This window comes from Phacochoerus africanus, chromosome 1 (genome assembly GCF_016906955.1).
Source record: "Phacochoerus africanus isolate WHEZ1 chromosome 1, ROS_Pafr_v1, whole genome shotgun sequence".
In the NCBI taxonomy this organism is placed as follows: domain Eukaryota; kingdom Metazoa; phylum Chordata; class Mammalia; order Artiodactyla; family Suidae; genus Phacochoerus; species Phacochoerus africanus.
Window position 1 is genome coordinate 101931554 of NC_062544.1, and position 24492 is coordinate 101956045.

The window sequence follows — 24492 nt, forward strand, 5'->3', positions numbered from 1 at the left end:
TAATTGTTTTCCTAAAATCCTCAGTATTACAGTAAATAATAGAAGAGACAAGCCCAAACACATAATAAGCAACCAGGAAGATTAAATTGAGCAAAATTTTAGAACATAGAGATTTCTTTAAAAGATAGGGAATGTGTAAGAAAGACAAAAGATATGGATGATTGATGCAGAAGGTCCAATATGTGTTGACTAGAAATTCCAGGAAGAAAGAAGAAAGAAAATGAATGGGAGAAAACAGTGAAAAAAAATTGTAGATAAGATTTTCCCAAGTTGAAAAATGAGTCTTATTATAAAAGCACTATGTAGTGCTCAGGTGAAGGAATTAAAAGACACATTCATGCATTCACACACTCATGTGGATGTGAAATTTAAATAAGAAATGGCAAATAACCACCATATCAACAATACCAATAGCAAAAGGAAAAAAAAAAAAAACTCTTCAGTTAAACCCAAATAATTCTTTTTTCTTTTTTTTTTTTTGGCCATGCCCAGGGCATGTGGAAGTTCCTGGGCCAGGAATTGAACCCACCCACGCCCAGCTGTAACCAGAGCCACAGCAGTGACAATGCTAGATCCTTAACCTGCTGAATCACAAGGGAACTAAACCCAAGTAATTCTTGATGGAGAATGTAACAGACACACACACAAAATTCCAAATTATACCAACCTAAAAGGTGGTAGACGAGGGAAATAGAACTAAGTAAAGGTGGTTTCAAGAAGGTACTGAGGAGTTTTCATCGTGGCTCACCAGTTAACAAATCTGACTAGCATCCATGAGGATGCGGATTTGAATCCTGGCCTTGCTCAATAAGTTAAGGATCTGGCATTGCTATGAGCTCTGATGTAGGTCGCTGATGTGGCTTAGATCCTGTGTTGCTATGGCTGTAGTGTAGGCCAGCAGCTACAGCCCTGATTCGACCCCTAACCTGGGAACCTCCAAAATAAAAAAACAAACCAAAGAAAACAAAACAAAAAAGGTATTAAGAAGACGTTCCCATTGTGGCTTAGTGGTAACGAACTGGACTAGTATCCATAAGGATGCAGGTTCACTCCCTGACCCTGCTGAGTGGGTTAAGGATCCAGCAATGCCATGAGCTGTGGTGTAAGTTGCAGACATGGCTCCAATTCGACCCCTAGCCTGGGGGCTTCCATATGCAGCGGGTATGGCCCTGAAAAGAACAAAAAAAAGCCAAAAGTTATTTTTTTAAATATAGCACAGAAATTACTCTTGCTTTCAGGATCTAAGAAAACTATTTACATGGGTGAGAACAGGTAAAAAGCATGTTTGTTTTCATTCTCTTTATTTTAGGATTATTTGTATAAATGAAATACTACCATTTCTGACTTTAAAGTACCATCTTTCTCTCTTTTCTGCCCTCTATTTCCCCACTCAACTCATTCATTCTTCATTTTAGGCCTGGGGACATGATAACTCTTCTAGAGGACTCCAATGAAGACTGGTGGAAAGTAAGTATTTCTTTTTCTTTATGAAAAATCATTTGGTAACTATAATTATAACAAATGCTACAATTGTGGATGCATGCCTCCTTTTTCCTTTCAGGGGAAAATTCAAGACAGGATTGGCTTCTTTCCAGCCAACTTTGTTCAGAGAGTACAACAAAATGAGAAGATTTTTAGATGTGTTAGAACCTTCATTGGATGTAAGGAACAGGGGCAGATAACACTGAAAGAGAATCAGGTGAGTAAAGCACACGAATGCACACCAAGTACGACCAAAATAGATTAACAGTCATTTTGACAAATAGAAATACATACAAGTCAGAATGAGTGGAGTCAGTGAAGTCCCTGATGGTGCAGCAGGTTAAGAATCTGACATTGTCATTGTAGGGGCCCCAAGTCACTGCCGTGGTGCTGGCTCAATCCTTAGCCCAGGAACTTCCACATGCCATAGGTGCAGTCCTCCCCGCCCCCCCAAAAAAAAGTTAATGAGTGGAGTTATGGTCAAAGCATTCACCCTGAGGAAAGATATTCTTAGTCCAGTGTTAGTGTAGAGGATCTAAACATACAAAACCAAAATGTTAGGAAGCTCATTTGTCTCCCCTGGGAACCACATATATTATTAATATTTATAAAACTTATATACCTACATTTTATTTGAAATCCTACATATGCCCTATAAATAAGGAAACAAAGGCTCATAGAGGAGAGGTGCCTTCCTCAAAGGGGCAGAAACTTATTAAGTGGACAGGCTAGAACTTAAATATAGGTCTTTGCTTTCCACTGAGCTGTGTGCCCTGGAAATGCAGAACAAACTTTGAAAGTACAGTACAAGTGTCCTAAGACCAGACGGCCCCTTGGAAACAAGTTCTTGCTCATATAGGAGCCCTAGAGTCATTCTTGATTCCAGGCAATGGAATCACCCTCATCAGACTGAGACCCCCGTTTCTAATGCCATGCATACCCCAAAGCAAATGGACCCATTTCCCAGCTGGGTTCCATGCCAGTGCTTTAGACTTCTTCAAGTTTACCCAACTGTAAAGTCAGAATGAGTGGAGTCAGTTCCAAAAATTTGGGAAGTCTTTTGTTTTTCCTTTTTTTTTTTTTTATTTAAAGGCTTCATCCTTGGCATATGAAGGGGTCCCAAGCTAGGGGTCAAATCAGAGCTACAGCTGCCAGCCTACACCACAGCCACAGCAACTCAGGATCTGCCTCTGCAACATACACCACAGCTCAAGGCACAGATCCTTAACCCACTGAGAAAGGCCAGGGATCAAACCTGCAACCTCATGGTTACTAGTCGATTTTGTTTCTGCTGAGCCACGACAGGACTCCTTGGGAAGTCTTTTGAATGAAATGTTCGTCCTTACTTACAAAGTGTTATTACATCATTTTGTTAACGTGTTTGATTTTTTTTCTCAGAATAATCTTGTGCTTCCCCATTTTAAATGAAACATTGTTTTATATTATTAAAATACAAATCAGTGAAACCAGAAGGCAAGTTAAAATTTGCTCAAGTTGATCAATTTCTAGAAACAGAACAGCCATTCAGTGACTTCTATCAATCCCTTGGCTGTATTCCCCCAAAAGTATTCTCTGGGAATAGGTTCATACCTACGTTCTCCACTTTCATGGCTACACTGACAACCTGCCAGTGTGGAGATGAAACAAACAAGCTGGCCTCTTTAATTAAACACGTTCAAGACACAGCACAGCATTTCAGCCTGGACCTGGAACCACCTGGATCTGCCCATGATTCTTTAGGAAAGGAGTATAACCTGTGATATTTGTCTAGCCTGGTATTTCTAAGGTGTGGTCTTTATGCCACCTGAATCAGAATTATCCGGGAGCTCGTTGAAAATGCAGATTTATGATTCCCTACTCCAAACCTGCTGAAGCAGAAATGTTCAGGATAAAGGGTAAAATCATTCTTTTTACAGACTTCCCAGGTGTTCCAATCAAAGCCAAAATTTAAGAATGACCTTCATCTCCATCTCTCACTTTTATGTCCTATAGTAGTTCTGTAACAACTGAAGGCATTTTTATTTCCCATTACATGTGGGTCAACAAAAGGCACTGAGGTCTCTATTCCTGCACAGTTCTCTATCCTCAGTCTCTGTTGTCACTGTGGCAACCAATTTTTGGAAAAAAAAAAATCAGCCCTCTGAAAGACAATTTACGATTTAAAAATCTGTCATTGAGGAGTTCCTGTCGCGGCTCAGCGGAAACAAATCTGATTAGCATCCTTGAGGATGCAGGTTCAATCATTGGCCTTGCTCAGTGGGTTAAGGATCCAGCATTGCCATGAGCTGTAGTGTAGGTCACAGACATGGCTCCAATCCCAAGTAGCTGTGGCTGTGGCAAAGGCCAGCAGCTACTAGCTCCGATTCGACCCTCTTCCATGAGAACCTCCATATGCATGGGTGTGGCCCTAAAAAGACAAAGAAATAAAAATAAAAAAATTTTTTAAATAAAAATCTGTCATTGAGAATTTTTTTTCATTTTTCTCCACTTTCATGTCTTACTTTAGGTGTAAAAGTTCAAAACATATGTGTTGATTTAGGATAGTCCAATATAGTAGCAAAAGCAGATTCTACCAGTATCATAAAGAAATGAATCTATATCTTCTGTGATTTTGGCAGAGTCATCTCTGGATGTCAACCTTCTCATCTGTAAAATTAGCAGAGGCATCTACCTCTTGATGTGAAGGTGAGGGTTAAATGTATCATGTGTGTAAAGCACAGAGCCCGACCTCCATGGGTGCTGAGCAAGGTCATTACCCTTGCTGCCAACATCATTCAGAGAAAAGCCTAAATGGGGAAGTCATCTACCGTAGCCAGTGCCACCTAAAATTTCTTAGTAAACATCAGAGAATAACCAGCATGATATTTATAACTCTAAAAATGTAAAGAGACAACTGGTTATTAGCAGGGAAATAGAAAAAAATTTGATTCTGAAAACAAATGCAATATATCTCTTCGATTAAATCACATTTCTGCCTCTGGGGTTAATTTTTCACCATTATAACCTTGTTTTTTCACAGAACTCTTGCTGCACATAGAATTAAGTTATCCTTTTTTGTGAACACAACTGTGCATTGACACAAGAGTATGTTTTCTTTTCTTTTTTTTTTTTTTTTTTTTTTTTCAGGGCTACATATGGAAGTTCCCAGGCTAGGGACTATGACCTACACCCCAGCTCACCTGGCAATGCCAGATCCTTGACCCACTAAGCAGGGCCAGGGATCAAACCTGAAACCTCATGGATATTAGTTGGGTTCATTACTTCTGAGCCACAACAGGAACTCCTGTTTTCTTCATTTTCGAAATTTAAACACTACACTTATTAAATTGACTTAAACACTATAAAAGTAATTTTTTAAATATCCCATAGTTCTGACATCCCCATAGAAATATTTTAATTGATTATTTGTATTCCATAAAAGCTTTAAAGGAAAGTAGATAAATCATTTTTAGATTACAAAACTAAAATGTATTTATTGTGGAGAAAATTTGAAAAATACCCCCGAAAGTTATAAAGCAGAAAAAAAGATCATAGGTAGTTCAACCTCACATGATTATCAACATAAATATTTTTGTTATTTCCCACTGAACTTTGCTTCAAATTCACATTTTGATATCATAGTCTATTTAGTTTCTCAACTATTTTTTTAACTTAGTCATTAAATGTTTATCAAAACACAGGTTTTAACAGTTGTATAACATATCTTTATATAGATTAGAGGTTGGGAAACTATAACCTAATGGTCAATATGACCCTGTTTTTTATTTATTTTATTTTATTTCATTTTAATTTTTGCTTTTTTAGGGCCACACCCAGGGCACATGGAAGTTCCCGGGATAGGGGTCGAATCAGAGCTACAGCTGCCGGCCTACACCACAGCAACTTGAGATCTGGGCCTCATCTGCGACCTATGCCACAGCTTATGGCAATGCTAGATTCTTACGCCACTGAGCGAGGCCCAGGAGTGAATCCGCATCCTCACGGATACTAGTCAGGTTCGTTACCGCTGAGCTATGACGGGAACTCCCATGGCCCCTGTTTTTTCAAAGAAATCTTATTAGAACCTTGCTGCACTCATTCAGTTATGCATTGTCTGTGGCTGCAACAGCTGAGTTGAATCGTTGGAATTGAGACCACATGACCTGCAAAGCCTAAAATATTTACTGTTTAGTCCTTTACAGAAGAAGTTTGCCAGCCTCTAGTCTAGATAGACAAGAATGTATTTAAGTAATTCCTCTGTTATCGGATGCTTAGAGCTTTTTCAAAACTATTACTGACAACTGTAATGATCACCTCTAAACCTAAATTTTTTCCCATAACTCTGATTATTTCTTTAGGATATGCTTTAGAATTTAGGAAGGAAACAGATAAACAGTTTTTACTCTTCTTCGTACATACTGCCAAATTGCCTCCAAAAAGTCTGTGCCAGTTCACACCCACTTCAGCTGCAGTGAGAATGTTCAGAAAACCACATCCTTGCCAGAACTAAACATTACTATTTTTGATATCTGTCATTTCAACAATGTTAATCCTTATTTTCTGGATGGTTAGGAAGGTTGAAATTGTATCACATATGTATCGGGCATTTGTGTTTCTTTTATGAATAATCTGTTTATGTACTTTCTTATTTTCTTACACTACTGAAAAAATATTTTTAAAATACACTTGGTCTATTACATGTGGCCAATGTTTTCCCTAGTTATTTCTTTTGATCTTAATGCTTCTTCCTTCAGAAACTTAATAATTCTTTAGTTGGGAGTTCCTGTCGTGGCGCGGTGGAAATGAATCTGACTAGGAACCATGAGGTTTCAGGTTCAATCCCTGGCCCTGCTCAGTGGGTTAAGGATCCGGCATTGCCTTGAGCTGTGGTGTAGGTCGAAGACGTGGCTCAGATCCCACATTGCTATGGCTCTGGTGTAGGCCGACAGCTGCAGCTCCAATTAGACCCCAGCCTGGGAACCTCCATATGCCAAGGGTGCGGCCCTAAAAAGACAAAAGACAAAAAAAAAAGAAAAAAGATAATAATTCTTTAGTTGAATCATCTCATTTTACCATAGTTCCTTCATAGTTTTAATCTCTTTATTGCTTCCCACTTTATCACTCCACTTTTTCCTAAGAAACTGTTTCAAGGTAGTCCCTGCTTTAATTTTCTGAAGTTTCGGTTCAGTCTTTCATCATTTCTAACATTCACCTTAATTTAATGTTTATTTCCTTGTAGTGTTTTTTTCTCAATCAGCCCCCTTCCCTCTGCAGCGTTTTGTTTTGTTTTGTTTTGTTTTGTTTTTGACATCTCATTACATTATCCCTTCACCTCAAGAGATTCTCTCTTAAAACAGCAAGACCAAGTTTTCCTTCAAACTACTGCATCCAACATGTCTAAAAGAAAAACTTTCAGATATATACATATTTCCTGCAATATTTGTTAAAGCTTTATAGTACCAGTCTTGATCCTTTCATCCGTGGAAGGCAGTGTAACAACCTTACCCAACGATGGTTAAGTTAAGGACCTTGAGATGTCGGTTATCCAGGTAAACGTGATGTCATCACAGGGGTCCTTATAAGAGGCAGACTGGAGGATCAGAGTCAGAAAAGGAGATGTGACAGTGAAAGTAGGAAGAGAGAGAGGAAGAAAAAGAGGGCTTTGAAGATGTGTGCTGCTAGCTTGAAGAAGAGGGAAAGGCATGTGAGCCAAGGAAAGCAGTTAGCCTCTAGAAGTCTCTTAGCTTCCAGAAGGAGCACAGCCCTGCTGACACCCCGATTTTAGGACTCTGTTCTCCAGAACTGCAAGATAATAAATTTGTGTTGTTTTAAGCTACCAACTTTGTGGTAATTTTGTTACAGCAAAAGCAAATTTGCAGCTATGATTATGTCGCAGGTTATGGGCCCTGTGACAGGGGATAGCCTGGATTGCCTAAATTGGCCAATTCTAATCACCTGAGCTCTTAAAAACAGTGAAATGTAGCTGGCTAGAGACAGAGATGCAGCAGAAGAGGACAGAGAGGGACGAGGCAGAAGGGTAGGTCAGAAAGAGATTAAGTGTGAGAAGGACTCAACCCATCCTTGCTGAATTTGAAGCTTTAGGAAGGGGCCACAAGTCAGGGTATGCAGCTTGCCTCTAGAAGCTGAGAATAACCCTAAGCTGACAGCCAGCAAGGAAACAGGGACCTCAGTCCTTCAACTACAAGTAACTGAATTTGACAGCAACCTAAATGAGCCTGGATTGGATTCTCTCCTTGAGAAACAGAAGAGGAAGAAAGGAATAGGACCCTACTGACTCCTTGATAGTGGCCTCGTGAAACCCAGAGCAGAGCGAACTAGCCAAGCCCACCAGACATAGGACTTAACAGAACTGTGATATAATAGTGTTGCTAAAAGCCACTAAGTTTGTGGTTATGAATTTCCTTCCTTTTTTTTTTTTTTTTGTCTTTTTGCTATTTCTTTGGGCCGCTCCCGAGGCATATGGAGGTTCCCAGGCTAGGGGTCGAATCGGAGCTGTAGCCACCAGCCTACGCCAGAGCCACAGCAACGCAGGATCCAAGCCGCGTCTGCAACCTACATCACAGCTCATGGCAACGCCGGATCGTTAACCCACTGAGCAAGGGCAGGGACCTAACCCACAACCTCATGATTCCTAGTCGGATTCGTTAACCACTGCGCCACGACGGGAACTCCTGGTTATTAATTTTCTATGACAACAATAGTGAACTAATACTTATCAAGTCACAAAACTCCAATTGAGGTAACCTCAAAATATGTATTTTACTCATACAGTAAGAGGTCTGGATACAGAGCAGTTCTTTGGATACACGGCAGTTCTTAGATTTGTAATTTGGCTTGATCCCATGATTTTAGGGACCTGTGTCTCTCCCTCCCTCCATTCTGCTATCCTTGAAATGCCAGCCACCTCCCCTAGTCATGACAGATGACCTCAGCCACTCCAAGAATCCTTGCCAGAAGAAGAAAGAGATTTTCTTCCTAGTGCATCTCTTTTAAGAAGAAAACAAACCTCCCCAGAATGTTCCTAGCAGATATTCCCTCCTGTTTCATTGGCTGGAACTCAGTCCCATAGTTCCATAGAAATCACCAAGAGAATAACTAGCAAGAAAGGTACAAACAGATTTGAACCAATTAGGATCTACCTGAGTCCCTCAGGGTAGGAATGGACAATGGAAAAAAACTCAGGACTCTGCAGCATGGGAAGAGGGTAGTAATGATTGTTGATATCAACCAATGGCATCTGCCTCAAATAATTCACCAAAAGCAGTCGGTGCAGAGCTGTGGTTTCCCAACTGAATGGATCCATGTGGGCCTGGATCAATGTCCAGTTGGGGGCTTACAGGTATATTCAGGTGATTATGGATGACTCCTTTACTAATTTATAGTATCTAAGAAGAATTTATCCAATATTGGCCTTCCAGGCTGAATCAGGACTTGCTTCTACTTCCATCATTTTTTCCCCATTGTTCTCAATTCCTGGAGTACATAAAAATCCTTCATGCAAGACCCCTGTCTCCATTCCCTTCCACTGTGTTTCATTTGCTGGAACCTCTCCTCCCAGAAGATACTTGTGTATATCCTGTGCCACCTCTAATTTTCCCCCTGCTTCCTATCATTTCCTCTTCTTGGAGGACCACAGTGTCCCAATAAATGTCAAGAGGCATTGATTGGGAGGAAGTGATGGGAAGGAAAAAGCATATGTTGGCTACATCAGAAAATAGAGCCCATAGTATAGAGAAAAGGCTGCCCAATTTTCTGCCCAGAGCAGATGCTAAATCCCTGAGACCGGAACAGACCATGGAGGAGGAATCACCTTTCAGGCTGGTAGACTTATCCTTGGTCCAGCTGCACAGCTTGCTTCAGTCATCAGTTGGGTTCAGTTCCAAAGGTCTTACAGAAATTTCAGCTTCTAGAATGGCTGTCAGTCTGGGCATTCAGTACTAGGACAACTCTGTATTTTCACAGGTATTCTGAAGGGAAGACTGAGTTCAAGCTGGTAGGCAGTAAATCTTTTTAAATGAAATGACTTTTCATTTTCTATACACGGTAGCACATTTAAGTTTTAAGAAGTATGGAGGCAACACAGGGGAAAACCTTAGAGAGTATTAGCATACATGCTTCCAGAAGTGTGTTGGACTGTAGGACTTTAGCCAAATAGGATCAAAGTGGGACTGAGACAAGACGGACACTTAACCAGCAGGTAGTAGATTTCTAACACATGAATGAAATACCAGTCCATTGTCTGTCCCAGTTTGTGTCTCATGAGTCACAAATCAAGCTCTTTAAGTATCCTCATACTTCATAATAAAGCTCCTTGTTGTGTGTAAAAGTAGAGCCCACTCCTTTGGTTTCTGTTGGTATACTGCCTCTATGCCCTTCACTAGGTGGAAGCCCCCATCTTCCAGTTGCTATGTCAACTACTCTTCTCCAGGATATCCCCTTTATAGAACAAGAGCTGCCTCATCAGAGAGGTTATACCTCTTAGCCTCCAGATCAGCCAGTGGCCAGTGACTATTTAGTCCAGACCCCTTGCTTCAAATCCTATGATACAGTTAATGCTCTGGAGCTCACCATGGGATCAGGCCAAGATTCATCTCCAGCGGAGACCACATGCTTGCCTTGCTCCTTCTCTTGCCCCATCCTATTTCCTTCATGCCCCACCTCCTAGAACACTCCTGTAACAAGTCACTTGCACAGGGATTCCTGTCTCAGGCTCTGTCTTTAGGAAATAAACTTAAGACATAACCCACCACTCTTGGAAGCAGGTTGAGCAGGAGAAACTCACAGCACACTAACAGCTCTTCAAAACCTCATCTTATTTATAGCTTACTTTATATGCCCTTCAGTGGCCTATATGTGGTAAATGACAAAGGTCTCCAGATGGATTTTTGTCCACCTCCTTTTTAAGTCCAGCATAGACTTAATGGAATATACCAGATGTTAGTATCTATTTGCATGGGACCAGAAATGAAATAGCTTCCTTTGACCCTTCTGATATTGTATGTGTCCCCTAGCTTCCAGGCACATGGCAGAAGCCCTCTGAATGCTAGCCATTATTTTGGATTTTAAAATAATGCATTGAGGACTCATCACATGCCACATGCTAGGCTCCATGATAAGCATTATCTCACTCTATTGTCCTAGGGACTCTTCACGGGGACACCGAATTCTCAGTCCTACTTTATGGATCTTCATTCATAAAGCTGAATCTCAGAAAATATTCCATGCCTGGGCCTTGTTCCAAACCCAGGGTGCTACCTAACTTCTTATCACAGCTTTTTCTTACCAAGCCCCAATTTCCCTAAACCAATCCTTTTCCAATTTGGTGTTTTGCTGACTTCAGGCAGCAGTGATTCAAACCTCAGATTCTAGCTTCTTTCCCATTGACAAGTTTCTTTTTTTTTTTTTTTCTTCCTTTCTTTCAGATCTGTGTGACTTCTGAAGAAGAACAAGATGGCTTTATCAGAGTCCTTAGTGGAAAGAAGAGAGGTCTCGTCCCCCTCAAGGTTCTAGAAAACATCTGATTGCTGGCCCCTCCTCTTTTTGAAGTCAGCAAGCTCTGCTGTGATTCCCCATCTCACACTGTGTTAACCCAGAGTTGCTGCCGTGCTGACTGGCCACCCAGGAAACAGTGAGACAAGACTCAAGGATCTGAGACTGTGGAGCAAGAGGTACAAGGCAGAGGGCCAACTGCACAGCACATCCAGGCTGCCCAAGGTGAGGGTGAGGCTGAGGCTGAGAGAGTCGGCCAGCAGAGCCAAGTGCCACCGTACCCGGTGGGCAGTGAGCCCACCGTCCCCCAGGATGCAACTTCCTCCCTGTCCATGTGGTGTAAGTTAACTGGCTGGAGGGCGCTCCTGCTGGGATATGGCCCCAGTGTGACATTCAGATCTGTACAGCCAAGCGGGATTCTGGTTCTAGACCTTTGTCCCCAGTACAGACCAATCAGCATCATCACACTTGACACCCCAGCAGTCTCTCTGCAGAATATCAGGAAGCCCTGCTTCCCAGCCCCCAGCATTCCAGTGCTCACCACGTGCTCCCCACATGCTCCCCTCACTTGGCAATCATGCTGTCTCTTCTGTCCTCCGATAAGTCCTGGGTGTGCATTAAATGTGAGGGCTAAGTTGATGTGGTACCAACTGCAAAGACCTAATCTGCCCAGAGATTGCTGTCACGCTGTCCCTCCTGCTACTCTAGTTGCTGATGAAGATGACAGCGGGATCTGAGGCACAGATACAGTGGGCCAAGATGGGGTGAGGTAGGGTCAAGAGCCCTTATTTTTTGATGATTATACAGCCTTTCCAGTTGTGAAGTCCTTTCCCCAAGGAGACAGAGCTGGGTAAGCAAATATGGCAGGAAGTCTCCAGGAGAACTTGATCTTTATGTTACATCCTCTGTATTGAGGTGGCCATTTTTCCTCCTGCCATCCTGTAGGACTCCCTTTTAGAGGTTGAGCCCACCTTGCAGGGAACCAGAAACATAGAAGCAAAAACAGCATTTTAGGAGAAAAGTAGCCAAATTGGAATCCATTCTTCTTTAGGGCAGACACTTATGCCCTAGCAGGTGTAAAATGGAAAAGAATTCTTAATGCTTCAACCCTCTGAAAGCAGAGAAACTCGGGGCCTATTTAGCATCAGCTAGAGGAATCTCTGTTACTCTGTATTGGTACTAATGTTTACAAGAATACAATATACTGTGATGCCTTTCTCCTCAAGCCTCTTCCTAGTATACGAACTTGCTTCCTATTAGTCATTAATACGGTTAAACTTCAATTCACAATGACCTTGGAATTAATGTCAGTTTGGTTTATTTTGTTACAGAGCAATAAAATCATTAGAACAATTGGTTTTTTAAAAAGACCTACATGGATGCATCCTGTGCATGTAAGGATTATTTCCCAAACCAAAGGATCATTCATCTCCATTTATTTTGTTGTTGTTGTTGTTGTTGTTGTTACTGCTCAGTGTGAAGTCAGGAGCTGAGACAGGATGGCTGCTGGTTTCACAGTAGTTTGGATGCCTTACTCTCATTTTAAAGCCAGCATCCAGAATTTCCTCCCTCTCTGGTACAACAGGCAGAACTGAGTGTACAAGTCAAGATGGATTCTTTGATCCAGCGTGGATAGTATGACTGCCGTTCCATAAAATGGAATGCCTCTAATTCAATATTCCATTTAATAAAGATAATACAGTGGCTGGAAGGAGTCTAGAAAACATGTGTCCTGATCTCTTCTTTTTCATAAAATATCCACTTAAACTTTGGGGTACAGTTGTGTCACATCCTATGCACATTCAATTGCATTTTTTAAAAAAATCAGTTTGCCTTTTGAAGTTGAATAGAAGGAGGCTGTGGCAGCCAGCCTCCAAGGTGGTCTTCCAGTGATCCCTGCTTCCTGATACGCTTGCCTTTTGTAGCCCCCTCCCACACTGAGTCAGGGCTGGTCTTATGTGGCCATTAGAATACAGGGGAAGTGATACTGTGTAACATTCATGGCAAGGTCAGAAAAGCCCCTGAAGCTTCCTTCTGATCTCTTGGAACCCTGAGCCACCACAAAAGTTATCTACTCTGAGACCACAATGCTGGAGAGACCCAGTGAGAGACCACACACACATGACTGCACCCGACAACCAGACGTCGCAGAGCAGCAGTCATCTGGCTGAGCCCTGACCAAGGTAAAGATTTATGAGCAAGATAAATATGTTTTTTAAGTCACCAAGTTTTGGAGTGATTTGTTATACAAAAATAGCTAACTGGAAGAGGGACTTTGTAATGTGAGCCAGCATTCAAAAGGAGAAAAAAGACTTTCTGCACAACATGGCTCTTAAGTTTTGCAAACATTATCGGTGGGTAGTTAACCCTCCAAATGCAAGATGTCTAGTGTTCCTTAAAGATATGGACTCATCCAGATATCAGAGAAAAAGCAAGATGTTTCTGATGGCATAGATTGACGTGGATACTTATACACACACACACAAACACACACAGATTTTAGGAGCCATCGCTTTGCTTCTCCTCCTGCCTGGCTACAGAAATGGCAAGGACAAGGACTGCCATGACCTACCAAAGTCTCAAAGGCTTCCACAACTCAATGGCTGGAAGAAGGACCACAGTTTTGGAAGAGGGATGAGATGACAACCTCAGGAGACAGACCCCAGTGAGGAGACAGGGAAGGAGGGGAAAGTGTTAATATGAAGATGAAGAAAGGCCTTGAGGACATTCTTCACAGCATGAGGGGACATCCTTGGACCCTGTCACCTCCCACCACCTCCAACTAAGGGATGGCACATATCTAGCAAAACCACGGAAGCTGTGCCCTACACTTCACCACCCATGCTGTAGGATTTGGATTCCATCATGGTAAATTCGAAATAAAGAACTGATTGAACCTTCATCCAGGCTCCAGGAGGTAAAAACCTGAACTTCTTTCACTCCCATCACTAGCAGACATTTGCGGCACCTTTAATGTAGGCAGTGGGTCTACAAAGAAAGCCCATGTGTGGGTGTCTAGCTGGCTACCAGTAGTATTGATTTCACAGACCACTTTTCCTCCCCAGCTCTACATACCACACACACACTCCCATCAAGAGGAAGAGTCCAGCATCTGTGTTGCATATTGAGAGCAACTCATGGGATAGTACATGATTTTCTCCTCTTTTTAAAGAGAGAAGAATCAGTTGGAAAATAGTCTAGTGCCAAATACCGCTAAAAGTTTTTTAAAAAGCACCACAAAAATCCAAAACCACCACAGATCACTGGCTTCTCGAAGGATAAGACAGCCAGGATGGAAACCTATTGTTGGCCCCAGCCTAGAGCCACACACATGAAAAGTGTATGTGCTCAAATAGAAATTTAGGTTTAAATAAAGTGATTTAGAACTATGAAACACCTATTAGCATCAACCGGAACATTTCAGGGAACACAGGAAAATTCTTTGGTAGAGAATTCTTATGATATCAGGTTCACCTAATAGCCCTAATTCTCCCTAATAGCCCCTTCCTATATCTCACTAAGATACCTACGAAATATTGAAAAAGACAAAAGTGCACAACCATAGTGAAAAATGAAGGCTGAAAGACAATCTACTCTGGAATCTGAGTCTGCAGGGAGTAGGAGAAAGTGGGATCTGTTTTCCCAGGAGATGAAAAACTCAAGAGGATGAGTAGCTTTTTCACGCTTCAATAGCTTTAACAAAATACTGGCCAGCAGGGCGTAGGCTGGTATAAATCTAAAAAAATGAAAGTTTAGCATTGCCCAAAATAGCACCCCCAGTAAACTGATTGAGCAGGTGTGCTCCTCAGATTTATCATAAAACAAAACACCTCACAAACAACTCGGACAAAAAATTAAAACTAGTTTAATGACATCCCATAACAATCTCTTAGATTGTTCTCAGTTGCTATTCTGTTGTGTTTTTTGAACAACACCTGGTGTTTTTGACCCTTAGAATATGTTTTTTTCCTTATCTTCCAATACGAAGTTTTAAATAGTCCTCAATCTTGCTGTGCAGGGGAGGGGACTGTAACTCAAAAAATTAACAAGATAATAATTATTTTACAGTTCTTTTTAAAAAATAAAAAAATGGCAGATTTTTTTATCATCTCATCATCAAATTTAAACAACTATTAAATATCTTCCATGTCTTCTTGGAAGTCAGGATATACTGAAATACTGAAAATACACCCTGGAAAATAATAATACTTATTTCCAAGAAAAATAATGGATCATCTTTAGGTTTCTTCCACTGGCCTCATTTACTCAGATTCTCAGATTACTCACTGGACTCCTTGATTTCCTGCATGGTGATTTTTTTTTCTTTTTAGTCTACTATTCCTTTTAAATCAGCTCTTTGGAAATATACTTAGTTCATTTATTTTCATTCTTTATTAAGAAAAAAAATCCAAGTTTATGACTTTTCCTCTAAGTTCAGCTTTAACCACATTTAAACTCATTTTAAAATACTCTGAATTGTAGCTTTGATTTTACTGTCAGATTTTTTTAGTTTTATGTGTATGTCATTAAAACCATTTTCAGAAAATATGGTCCATTTTATGCTTTGAGGAAGTAATTGGTATTTTGTCTTTTGCACTAATATGTGAATAATCTTTATGAATGTTCAATGAATGCTGGCAAACAAAAGCCTTGTCTGGTGTACAAAGCTCAATATGTGTCTACTAAATAAATGCTTAAAGCATTTGGGTCATCTGTGTTCTATTTATTTTTGCTAATGTGCTTTCTAAAAGACAAGGAAGTCAAGAGCAAGCAGCAGTGGGATTAAAATGAGAGACACCTTGCAAGGACCTCCAGTCACTTCTTTAGTGCCAGTGCTTGGAGGAAGGAAAGGCCAACCAGAGCTCTCCACTGCAGCTTCCTTTTCTACATTTAGGATGAATCACCCAAGTTATTTCCTAAGTAAACATTGTCTTTAACTCCCTGGAGAAGACTGTAAAGGAACAAGTTTTAAGTGAAGAAGTTCTAAAAATATTCTTGGAAAACTTCAATATTGGGTCAGAGAGCTTTGACAGAAGAAAGAAAAGTTACAGCAATCACTGTAGGATAAGAATCACATCACAGCTCCAGCTCAAGTTTGTGCTGCCTACAAGACTGGTGTTTTTTTCTTCAGAGTCAACCTCAAAGCCCGAATCATCTTCCTACGTCATCACATTGATCCTGTTGCCTCCATGCTTAAAACCTTCCAGTGGCTTCCCAGACTCCACAGAAGCAAGCCCCGTAAGATCAGTGGCCCTGGACCAAGCTCAGAACCTCTGAAACTGCACAGCCCCAGCCAGAACCACTCAATTGCCATCTATCACTTCATGATTGACTAGGGGTAATTTTTTTTAACATTTATTTCAGTGAATAGACTCTAAACTCCTTGAGGGTAGAATATTAGGCCGGATCTCTTTGGAGAAGAAAGTCACTATCTTTGTAATGACTTCAGAGTTACCATGAGTATTGACTTAAGAAAAATTCCCAACCCCATTCATCATGGCCAGCACACAATCCTATCTTTTAATATATCCATGTTGTGGCAAAAGATGACCATGATTTCTGCCTATAACCTGTTATATCGGTCAGCAAAGCCCAGCAAGATAGAAATCAAATTCAAAACCTGGACTAGAGATTTGATTTTGTCCTGTCCTTGGCAGAGAATGCATCTCCAGTCTCCATTACAAGGTAAGGCAGATCCATCACCACTTCCAGAAAAACAACTTAGAGGGTACTTGCTGACAGGGCTGCCTCCACAAGGCCCCTTTGTACACCTACCCTTTTCTATCTCTACTGCTTTTAGAGCTCAGGTTGGGTGGAGGAAAGAGAGTAATTAACTGGATAGGGAGAGTCATTTCACAATGTATATCTATATCAAATCATCATGATGTACACTTTAAATATCTTACGGTTATACCAAATATATTTCAATAAAGCTGAAAAAAATTTTTTCAAAAAAGAAAATCATGCAGCCAGTCCTGGTTATTGTTTCAATCATGCCCTTATAAACTCCAATCTTATATTAACTAATTAAGCCTCCATCACAATCTCTAGAAATTCTCAATGACTTATGCTCTCCTTGACCTTCTTTGACCTCTTGTTTCTGTACTCTTGCAAGACAGAGAAAGGCTGTTTCTGTATACTGCCTCAGATTGGAAACAAAACTCAGTTTTTCTCACCATTGTTTATAAGGAATCCACTCCTATGAATCAGGTGCTGAGTTTAGTAAACTCAACCTGTTGATATCAGCAGGCGATCCTGGGAGGAGTCCCAGCACGTGACTTTCCATTAACTCTCTGTCCTCTACACACCTTCTCTCCCACTCCTCTCTGCATTTTCCTGCCTTGCCTAAGGGACTCTGAATTCACCTCATTTTTTTCAGGAAAGCACTGTGCACATACAAATGCACCCAAATTCTCAACAAGGCAAGAGGTCTAAATTTTGACAAGACCTCCTCTCTGAAGAAGGACTTAGACAACAGTTAAAATTATAAATAATAAAAAATACCGTCCTTAGCTACCAAGGAAAGCCTCCATTTACAACAATACATTAAAGCAGTGGTGAAAGTTTCTCCCCTCCAGGCCTCTGCCCCAGTAACTGACCTAGGGGACCAACTCCATCCTCAGCATCTCAGGAGGATGCTGTATAACCTCAGTTTGTGCAATATTGCTAAGCCAACTGGAATTTCTCTTCACTGTATTCATGTCATCATCCTAAGACCTACTTCTGAAAGTTCACTATTTCAGCATCTCATCTATTTTGTGGGTTGTTTGGTTTCCTTTTTTTTTTAATGGCCATACCTGCCATGTATGGAAGTTCCAAGGCTAAGGGTTGAATCAGAGCTGCAGCAGGGGGCTACACCACAGCCACAGCAACAATGGATCTGAGCCACATCTGCAACCTATGCCATAGCTTGAGGCAACACCAAATCCTTAACCCACTGAGCTAGGCCAGGGATAGAACCTGCAGCCTCACAGAGACAATGTCAGGTCCTTAACCTATTTAGCCACAATGGGAACTCTTCAGCTGACTGTTGGTGTGAGTGAAATGCATGCTCATTTGATTATGAATGTATTCCTTTCAGGCTGGTCACAAGATGATTGGGGAGATTCTAATTTGAAATTTGGATAATTACAGTGAGTAGATTTGTTTTGGAAGGTAATCTTTCCAGTACACTGCAAACAAGAAAAAAATGAGGGATTCTTGGCAATGGTTTACTCTTGGAGAAATAGACATTACACCCCTGACCAAAAAGCAGAAATTGAACAGCCTGAAATACCATGATTTTACTGCACAAGATAAGCTTTTTTAAAATAATGCTCCTTGTTTCTCTTTTACATATGTTTTCCTCAGTTCCCTGCAGCTTCCTTCCCAGAACTGGATGTATTTGGCCTCCCCTTTACAAGAATTCAGATGTTACTAGTTTTCCACTTATACAATCTTTCTTTCATAATAATCTGTTTCATAAATGCACAAGAATGGTGACATTACTTACTTTTCATAAGTCTAGGTATGCTAATAATCTAATTATATACTATACTAATGTTATTAGCTAATACTATTATTGTACTAATAATTGTGTACTCTATAATATCTTTCCTTAAAAGATGTTTTTATCTTTATTTATATTACCACTTCATTGCAAAAAGAACATAAAAAGTACTTAAGAATACAGTGCTTATAGTATAATAATATAGTGCAATAATAGTAAGTGCCTAGTTGTTGACCTAGAAGACAACTATTGTTAGATAAAATAGTGAAGAGAACATGAATTTTTTTAAAAATACAACCTAGGTTGGAAACCTGATTTAGTTCCTTCCTAGCTTGTAGCCTTGGACAAACACTTCATCTTTCTGAGCCTCAAAGATAATAATACCCACCTGGAAGAATTATTGAGAGAATTAAAGGAGATATTTATATGAAAGTGTATAGTATAGTGACTGGCACACAAAAGGCTAAAAAATATCTACTGTTGTCCCTCAAGAGTGGTACTATACTGGAGTTCCTGTTGTGGTTCAGCAGTAATGAACCTGACTAGTATCCATTAGGATGTAGGTTCAATCCCTGACCTGGTTCAGTGGGTTCAGGATCCAGCATTGCCGTGAGCTGTGATGTAGGTTGCAGACACGGCTCGGATCCCACATTGCTGTGGCTGTAGCATAGACTGGCAGCTGCAGCTCAATTCCAGCCCTAGCCCAGAAACTTCCATATGCCTCAGGTGCAGCCCTAAAAAAAAATGGAAACAGTGTACTGGAGTTCCCGTCGTAGCTCAGTGGTTAACAAATCCGACTAGGAACCATGAGGTTGCGGGTTCGATCCCTGGCCTTGCTCAGTGGATTAAGGATCTGGTGTTGCCGTGAGCTGTGGTGTAGGTTGCAGAAGCGGCTCGGATCCCGTGTTGCTGTGGCTCTGGGCTAGGACAGCAGCTACAGCTCCAATTAGACCCCTAGCCTGGGAACCTCCATATGCCTCGGAAGCGGCCCCAGAAAAAGACAAAACAAGATCCTTCACCCTTGTTCACTTTTAGTTTATATATGAAGACCAGTAAAACAAGCAATCAAAAAACAGTGGTACTATCCTCTTAAGAAGCTGTTGTCCAGTTGTAACTGACTGACTAAAAGGATTCTATTCTATGGCAAGTATTTTAAGAATATCTTTGTTCAATACGTGAACAGTTAATAGGTAATAAGCCGCACTAGTATATACTGATCTCCTCTGATTCTTCACTTGTCTGGACACAACTATAAACAGAATATACCAGGGATTGGCCCATGCACGCCTGTTGACTGACCACAGCCTCCTTCAAGAGCCATGGGCAAAATTCTTTATGCTTATATGGTCCCTATGACTAAAACACTCAAAGCATTTTCCTGGAGATTAAATCAGGGCACTCATATGAAACTGGTTAATAAATGTCAAGTCTCCAGTGTGAAAACCTAAGAATATCCTTTTGAGGAAGGTGGCTGACAACCTTATCTTCCATACAAATAAACAGAGGTATGGAGATGATTAATCAGAAGGCTTTTTACAGATCCTTCACCCTTGTTCACTTTTAGTTTATATATGAAGACCAGTGCTTCATGGGAGTGTATGGATTATCAGCAGAGATCCCCAAAGAGCGTGGTTATGGTTTCTTGGAGAAAACCCACCATTCTCCTGCATGATTAGTAGGCTTAGGGGACATGATGGGGGGAGGATAGATGTTGCTGGGCAGGGAGTTCTCTAATTGTGTGAAGAGTCTGAGTCAGTGATGTCACACAAGCAGATAAACCAGAACTCCAAAGGTGGGCCCCTGGGGCACCTGTCACACAAAACACAAAGTTCCCACTTTGAGCTGAGTTCCTGTGGCTTCAGTCAACCTTTTCTCAGGAGGAAGAAGAGCTTAAGAGAGGCTAAGAAAGAGGACCCTTGTAAATCAGAAGAGGGAGAGTGCTCTGATCATCTGGGAGAAGACAGAGGTCCACCCTGCCAGCTTGGGACAGTGTCAGTAACCATGACAGCAAGAAGCAGAGAGATTTCCACCTCCAAGAGTAATCCCCTCTACCTCAAATGTGCGCCTCCAGTGGACCCTGAAGGACCACCATTCTTCTTCCTGTTGCTGGTTTTCTCAGACCAGAACCCTCTGCCTCTTTCTTCTCATAATTTAGCCATACCAATAGTTAACATTTATTATCATACTACACACTTGTTCTTTAACACACTGTGGTGGCTTGTAGGCTTTGCACTCTGACAACATAGCTAAACTGGGACTCCATCTCCCAGAATTCCCTTCCCTGAGTGGTTCCAGGTCAGTGTAAGTCACAAGAGAAATTTTGCATGAGGCTTGAAATGTGGAAGTGAAGTGGCCACCATTTTTGCTGCTCTCCAAAGGTCAGTATGAGGCACCAAGCACTATGGCAGCTGGCTCATATGGTCATTGTCAGTTCCTCCACCTCCTGCTCCATCTCCTCCTGCAGCTTCTCCATAGGCATCCTGGTATCTTGGTGAAGGGCACCAACTTCTTCTGCATGCCAGCTGTGACACTGCGTTTGCAGGTAGAGAGAGGCAGACATTCTCGTGGCTTCCAGTTCATTCTCGTGGCTTCCAGTTTGTCTTTGTTTCCAGCCATACCCAGCTTTCCTATTTTAACCCTAACCCTAACCCTTCTCCAATTGAACCCTGAGTGAAAAACATGCATTGTCTCATTCAACCCTCCCTAAAGTCATAGGAGATAGGTACTATTGTTATTCCTAGTTCATAGGGGAAGAACTTGAAAAACAAAGAGAGAAGGAAGATGCTGAAGTATAGTCTGGCTTTGTCCTGATCCACAGAGTGGCTTGGAGCAACATCCATACCCCAGAGGTGTCGCTTCTTAAAGGAACTTATACTCCCATATTGGTCACTTCCAAAGCTCTTCAGGAAAGGTATTGTCCCTCAGCCCAGGATGATTTTCCAGCTGTCAAACATTAGCAGCCAATGTTGAGGGAAGCTGGAAAGAGGGTACACCAGCTCATTACAGGGGATCTTAGAGGGGCATCACAGTCCCGCTGTGGAGTATTGTCTCCTTTTTGTCCACCAGAACTTTGTAAGTAGCCTTGCTGGCAGATCTTATTCCAGCATCTTTGGACTTCTGTAAGGCCCTGTGGGAATAACTAGTTCTTCTACATGGAACTAGTCTTCAAAGCCCTGTTGCTGAAATGCATTTCAAGATAGAAACATCAGTAACACATTAGTATAAATTATTGCTATCAGAACAGTCTTCCATATACTAGAGGATCACACTAGGACTTGTCACTGAGCACTGGAGATTATGGAAAAGGAATCTAAGGGAGAATGGACAGGAAGACAGACCCTGGCAATTCCAAAATGAGTCAGACTCTTATCTGAAAAATATGTTCTACAATTGGACACATCCAGTTACATTCCAAGGTCTGGAAAATTTCTTTCTTTTCTTTCTTTTTTTTTTTTTTTTTTTTTTTGCTATTTCCTGAGGCGCTTCTGCGGCATATGGAGGTTCCCAGGCTAGGGGTCTAATCGGAGCTGTAGCCACCAGCCTACGCCAGAGCCACAGCAATGCGGGATCCAAGCCGCGTCTACAACCTACACCACAGCTCACAGCAACACCGGATCCTTAACCCACTGAGCAAGGCCATGGATCGAACCCGCAACCTCATGGTTCCTAGTTGGGTTCGTTAACCGCTGCGCCATGACGGGAACTCAAGGTCTGGAAAATTTCTGATGTTCCAACCCACAGCCTCCCCATTGGTTAAAAATCAATAATAGGGAGTTCCCATGTGGCTCAGCAGTAACAAGCCCAGCTAATATTCATGAGGATGCAGGTTCGATCCCACTGCTTCACTCAGTGGGTTAAGGATCCAGCATTGTTGTGAGCTGTGGTGTAAGTGTCAGATGAAGCTAAGATCCTACATTGCTGTCGCTGTGGCATAGGCCAGGGGCTACATCTCCTATTGGACCCCTAGCCTGGGAACTTCCATATGCCACAGGTGTGGCCCTAAAAAGACATACACACACAAAAGGCAATAATAATAATATGTGCCTTGCAAGGCTGTTGGAGGAGAAAATGTTTCATGAGGCCCCTAACACAGTGCTTATTGTGCACATAGCTCAATAAATGGTATTTTATTGCAAAGACACATCTATGCTCCCCACTCCCACTCACTGAACTTCATCCCCCAACTCCAAAAAGCTGGATTGAACTTATCCACTGCAGAACCCAAACAAAAACCATAAATATTCAAATATTAACCAAAAAAGCCGTGGGCCAGAGAGCAGATAAGAAAAGTAGAGTTGCATTTTTATAGAGCAATTTTCTCTGAAACATATTAAAAAACACCAAGAACTGGGGAGAATGGGAGGAAGATAACCCTGTTAGAAGAGAGGGTGAAATGGAGAATTTGCAAGCCACAGTCTGAGCTTTTAATTGAAACAGAGCAAGGCCCTCTGATCCTTCCCCCATCGTGACCTCCGACCTCCGTGACTGCCTTTTGTCTATGGAAAAACTTTAGACAAAGAGTAAGTTTAATCAGAGAAGTAAGAAAATGAAGACACAAAGGAAAACTATCAAACAAGATTAAATAACAGTAGTTAAGTCAGTAACCAAATCAAGGGCTTTAGATAATATTAGTTCCTCTTCAAGGGTTATAGATACTCTTCTGAGCTGTATCTGTGAGCTGTCTTATAGAAACTGAAGCCCCCACCAGGTGGAGGAAGTTAACTACATGATAACCAGACTGTTGCTATATAAGCTCCATAATTCTGAGAAATGGTCTCGAAGAAATGGTAGCAAACTGACCCTGGAACTGAAGATTAACTGTATTTAGAACAATCAAGATGACACTGGTCAGACCACCACACGGCCAATTTCAAGAGCTGACTGCTGTTTCTGATATAGCCCCTTCACTCCCCCTATACACCCCTGAAACTGCCATTTAAAAGCTCTTGCCCACTGGTCGTCAGTGGGTGGAGTCAGCCTTTAGACATGAGTTCACCCCTAACCCCCATTCAGGTTGCCAGCCTCCAAAATAAAGCAAACTTTCCACCAAGTTTGCCTCTTGACTGGCTTCTGAGCAGCAGCAGCTGGACCCACTTTTGGTAGTTTTTGGAGCCCATGTGAGGCTGGGCTCTCCAGAGATCTGGCCCAGCTCTCGAGAGATCTGGCTCCTGTGTTTTTCCCCAGGAGAGCCACCGCCATGACAGTGCCTGGCTGCTGCAATGGGCTGCTGTTCATGGTTACTGGCCCCAAGTGGGGTTTGGAGGGATGTTCCTTGCAGCCGCCAAAATCATTTCTTTTGGGGACATTTCCTGATTCTCCCGCTCTACAGCTTCCAACTTCAGCTGTCGACTTCTGCTTTCCCTCAGTGGAGCAGAAAGACACCTGGATGAGCTGACGAGTCCCTCAAGACCCAGTAAGTTCACGGGTGTGCACCCCACAAACTTCTCTTTTGAGCACCAAGTGGTATTTGGGCTTTTTGCCAATTGGTTCTAATGCGTGTCTGCCATTGAAGGCCATGTGTGGTGGGGAGTGTTTGTTTGGGACTTCATATCCATCATCTCAGAGAATTTGTGACAGTTCTGTCTTCTGGTGTGTGTGTGTGTGTGTTCCATTTGATTGGTATTCTTGTTGCCTTTTGCAAAATGGGAAATCTAGGTTTAATACATTAGAAAAATTTAAGCTATGGAAATATGACTAAGAAAAAGATAATATTTTTTAACATTTGTGTGGCCAATAGTATACTTCATGCTCCAGAGGAAGTTGGTTATGATGTGTTTCACTGCTGGTTTTAAGTTTACTGCTTGAGTGAGTTCCTGTTGTGGCTCAGCAGTAACAAACCTGAGTAGTAACCCTGAGGACGCAGGTTCAATCCCTGGCCTTACTCAGTAGGTTAAGGATCTGTCATTGCTGCGAGCTAGGGTGTAGGTCAAAAATGCAGCTGGGATCCCACCTTGCTATGGCTGTGGTGTAGGCCAGCAGCTGCAGCTCTCATTCGACATCCTAGCCTGGAAATTTCCATATGCTGAGGGTGC

At 41.7% G+C, this 24492-nt stretch overlaps 1 protein-coding gene across 2 annotated transcripts in view; it reads left to right on the forward strand.

Moving 5' to 3' along the window:
- STAC (SH3 and cysteine rich domain) overlaps nt 1-12732 on the forward strand; it is a 118369-nt gene extending 105637 nt beyond the window's left edge. Inside the window, exons 9-11 of one of the 2 annotated variants that reach the window (XM_047769978.1) lie at nt 1416-1467; nt 1562-1699; nt 10905-12731. In XM_047769978.1, the coding sequence (XP_047625934.1) occupies nt 1416-1467; nt 1562-1699; nt 10905-11003 (289 nt within the window). In that variant the 3' untranslated portion in view covers nt 11004-12731. Of the gene's footprint in view, nt 1-1415; nt 1468-1561; nt 1700-10904 lie in introns of both variants that reach the window. The other variant, XM_047769987.1, reaches the window with a different exon arrangement.
- Nucleotides 12733-24492: the final 11760 nt, after the last annotated feature.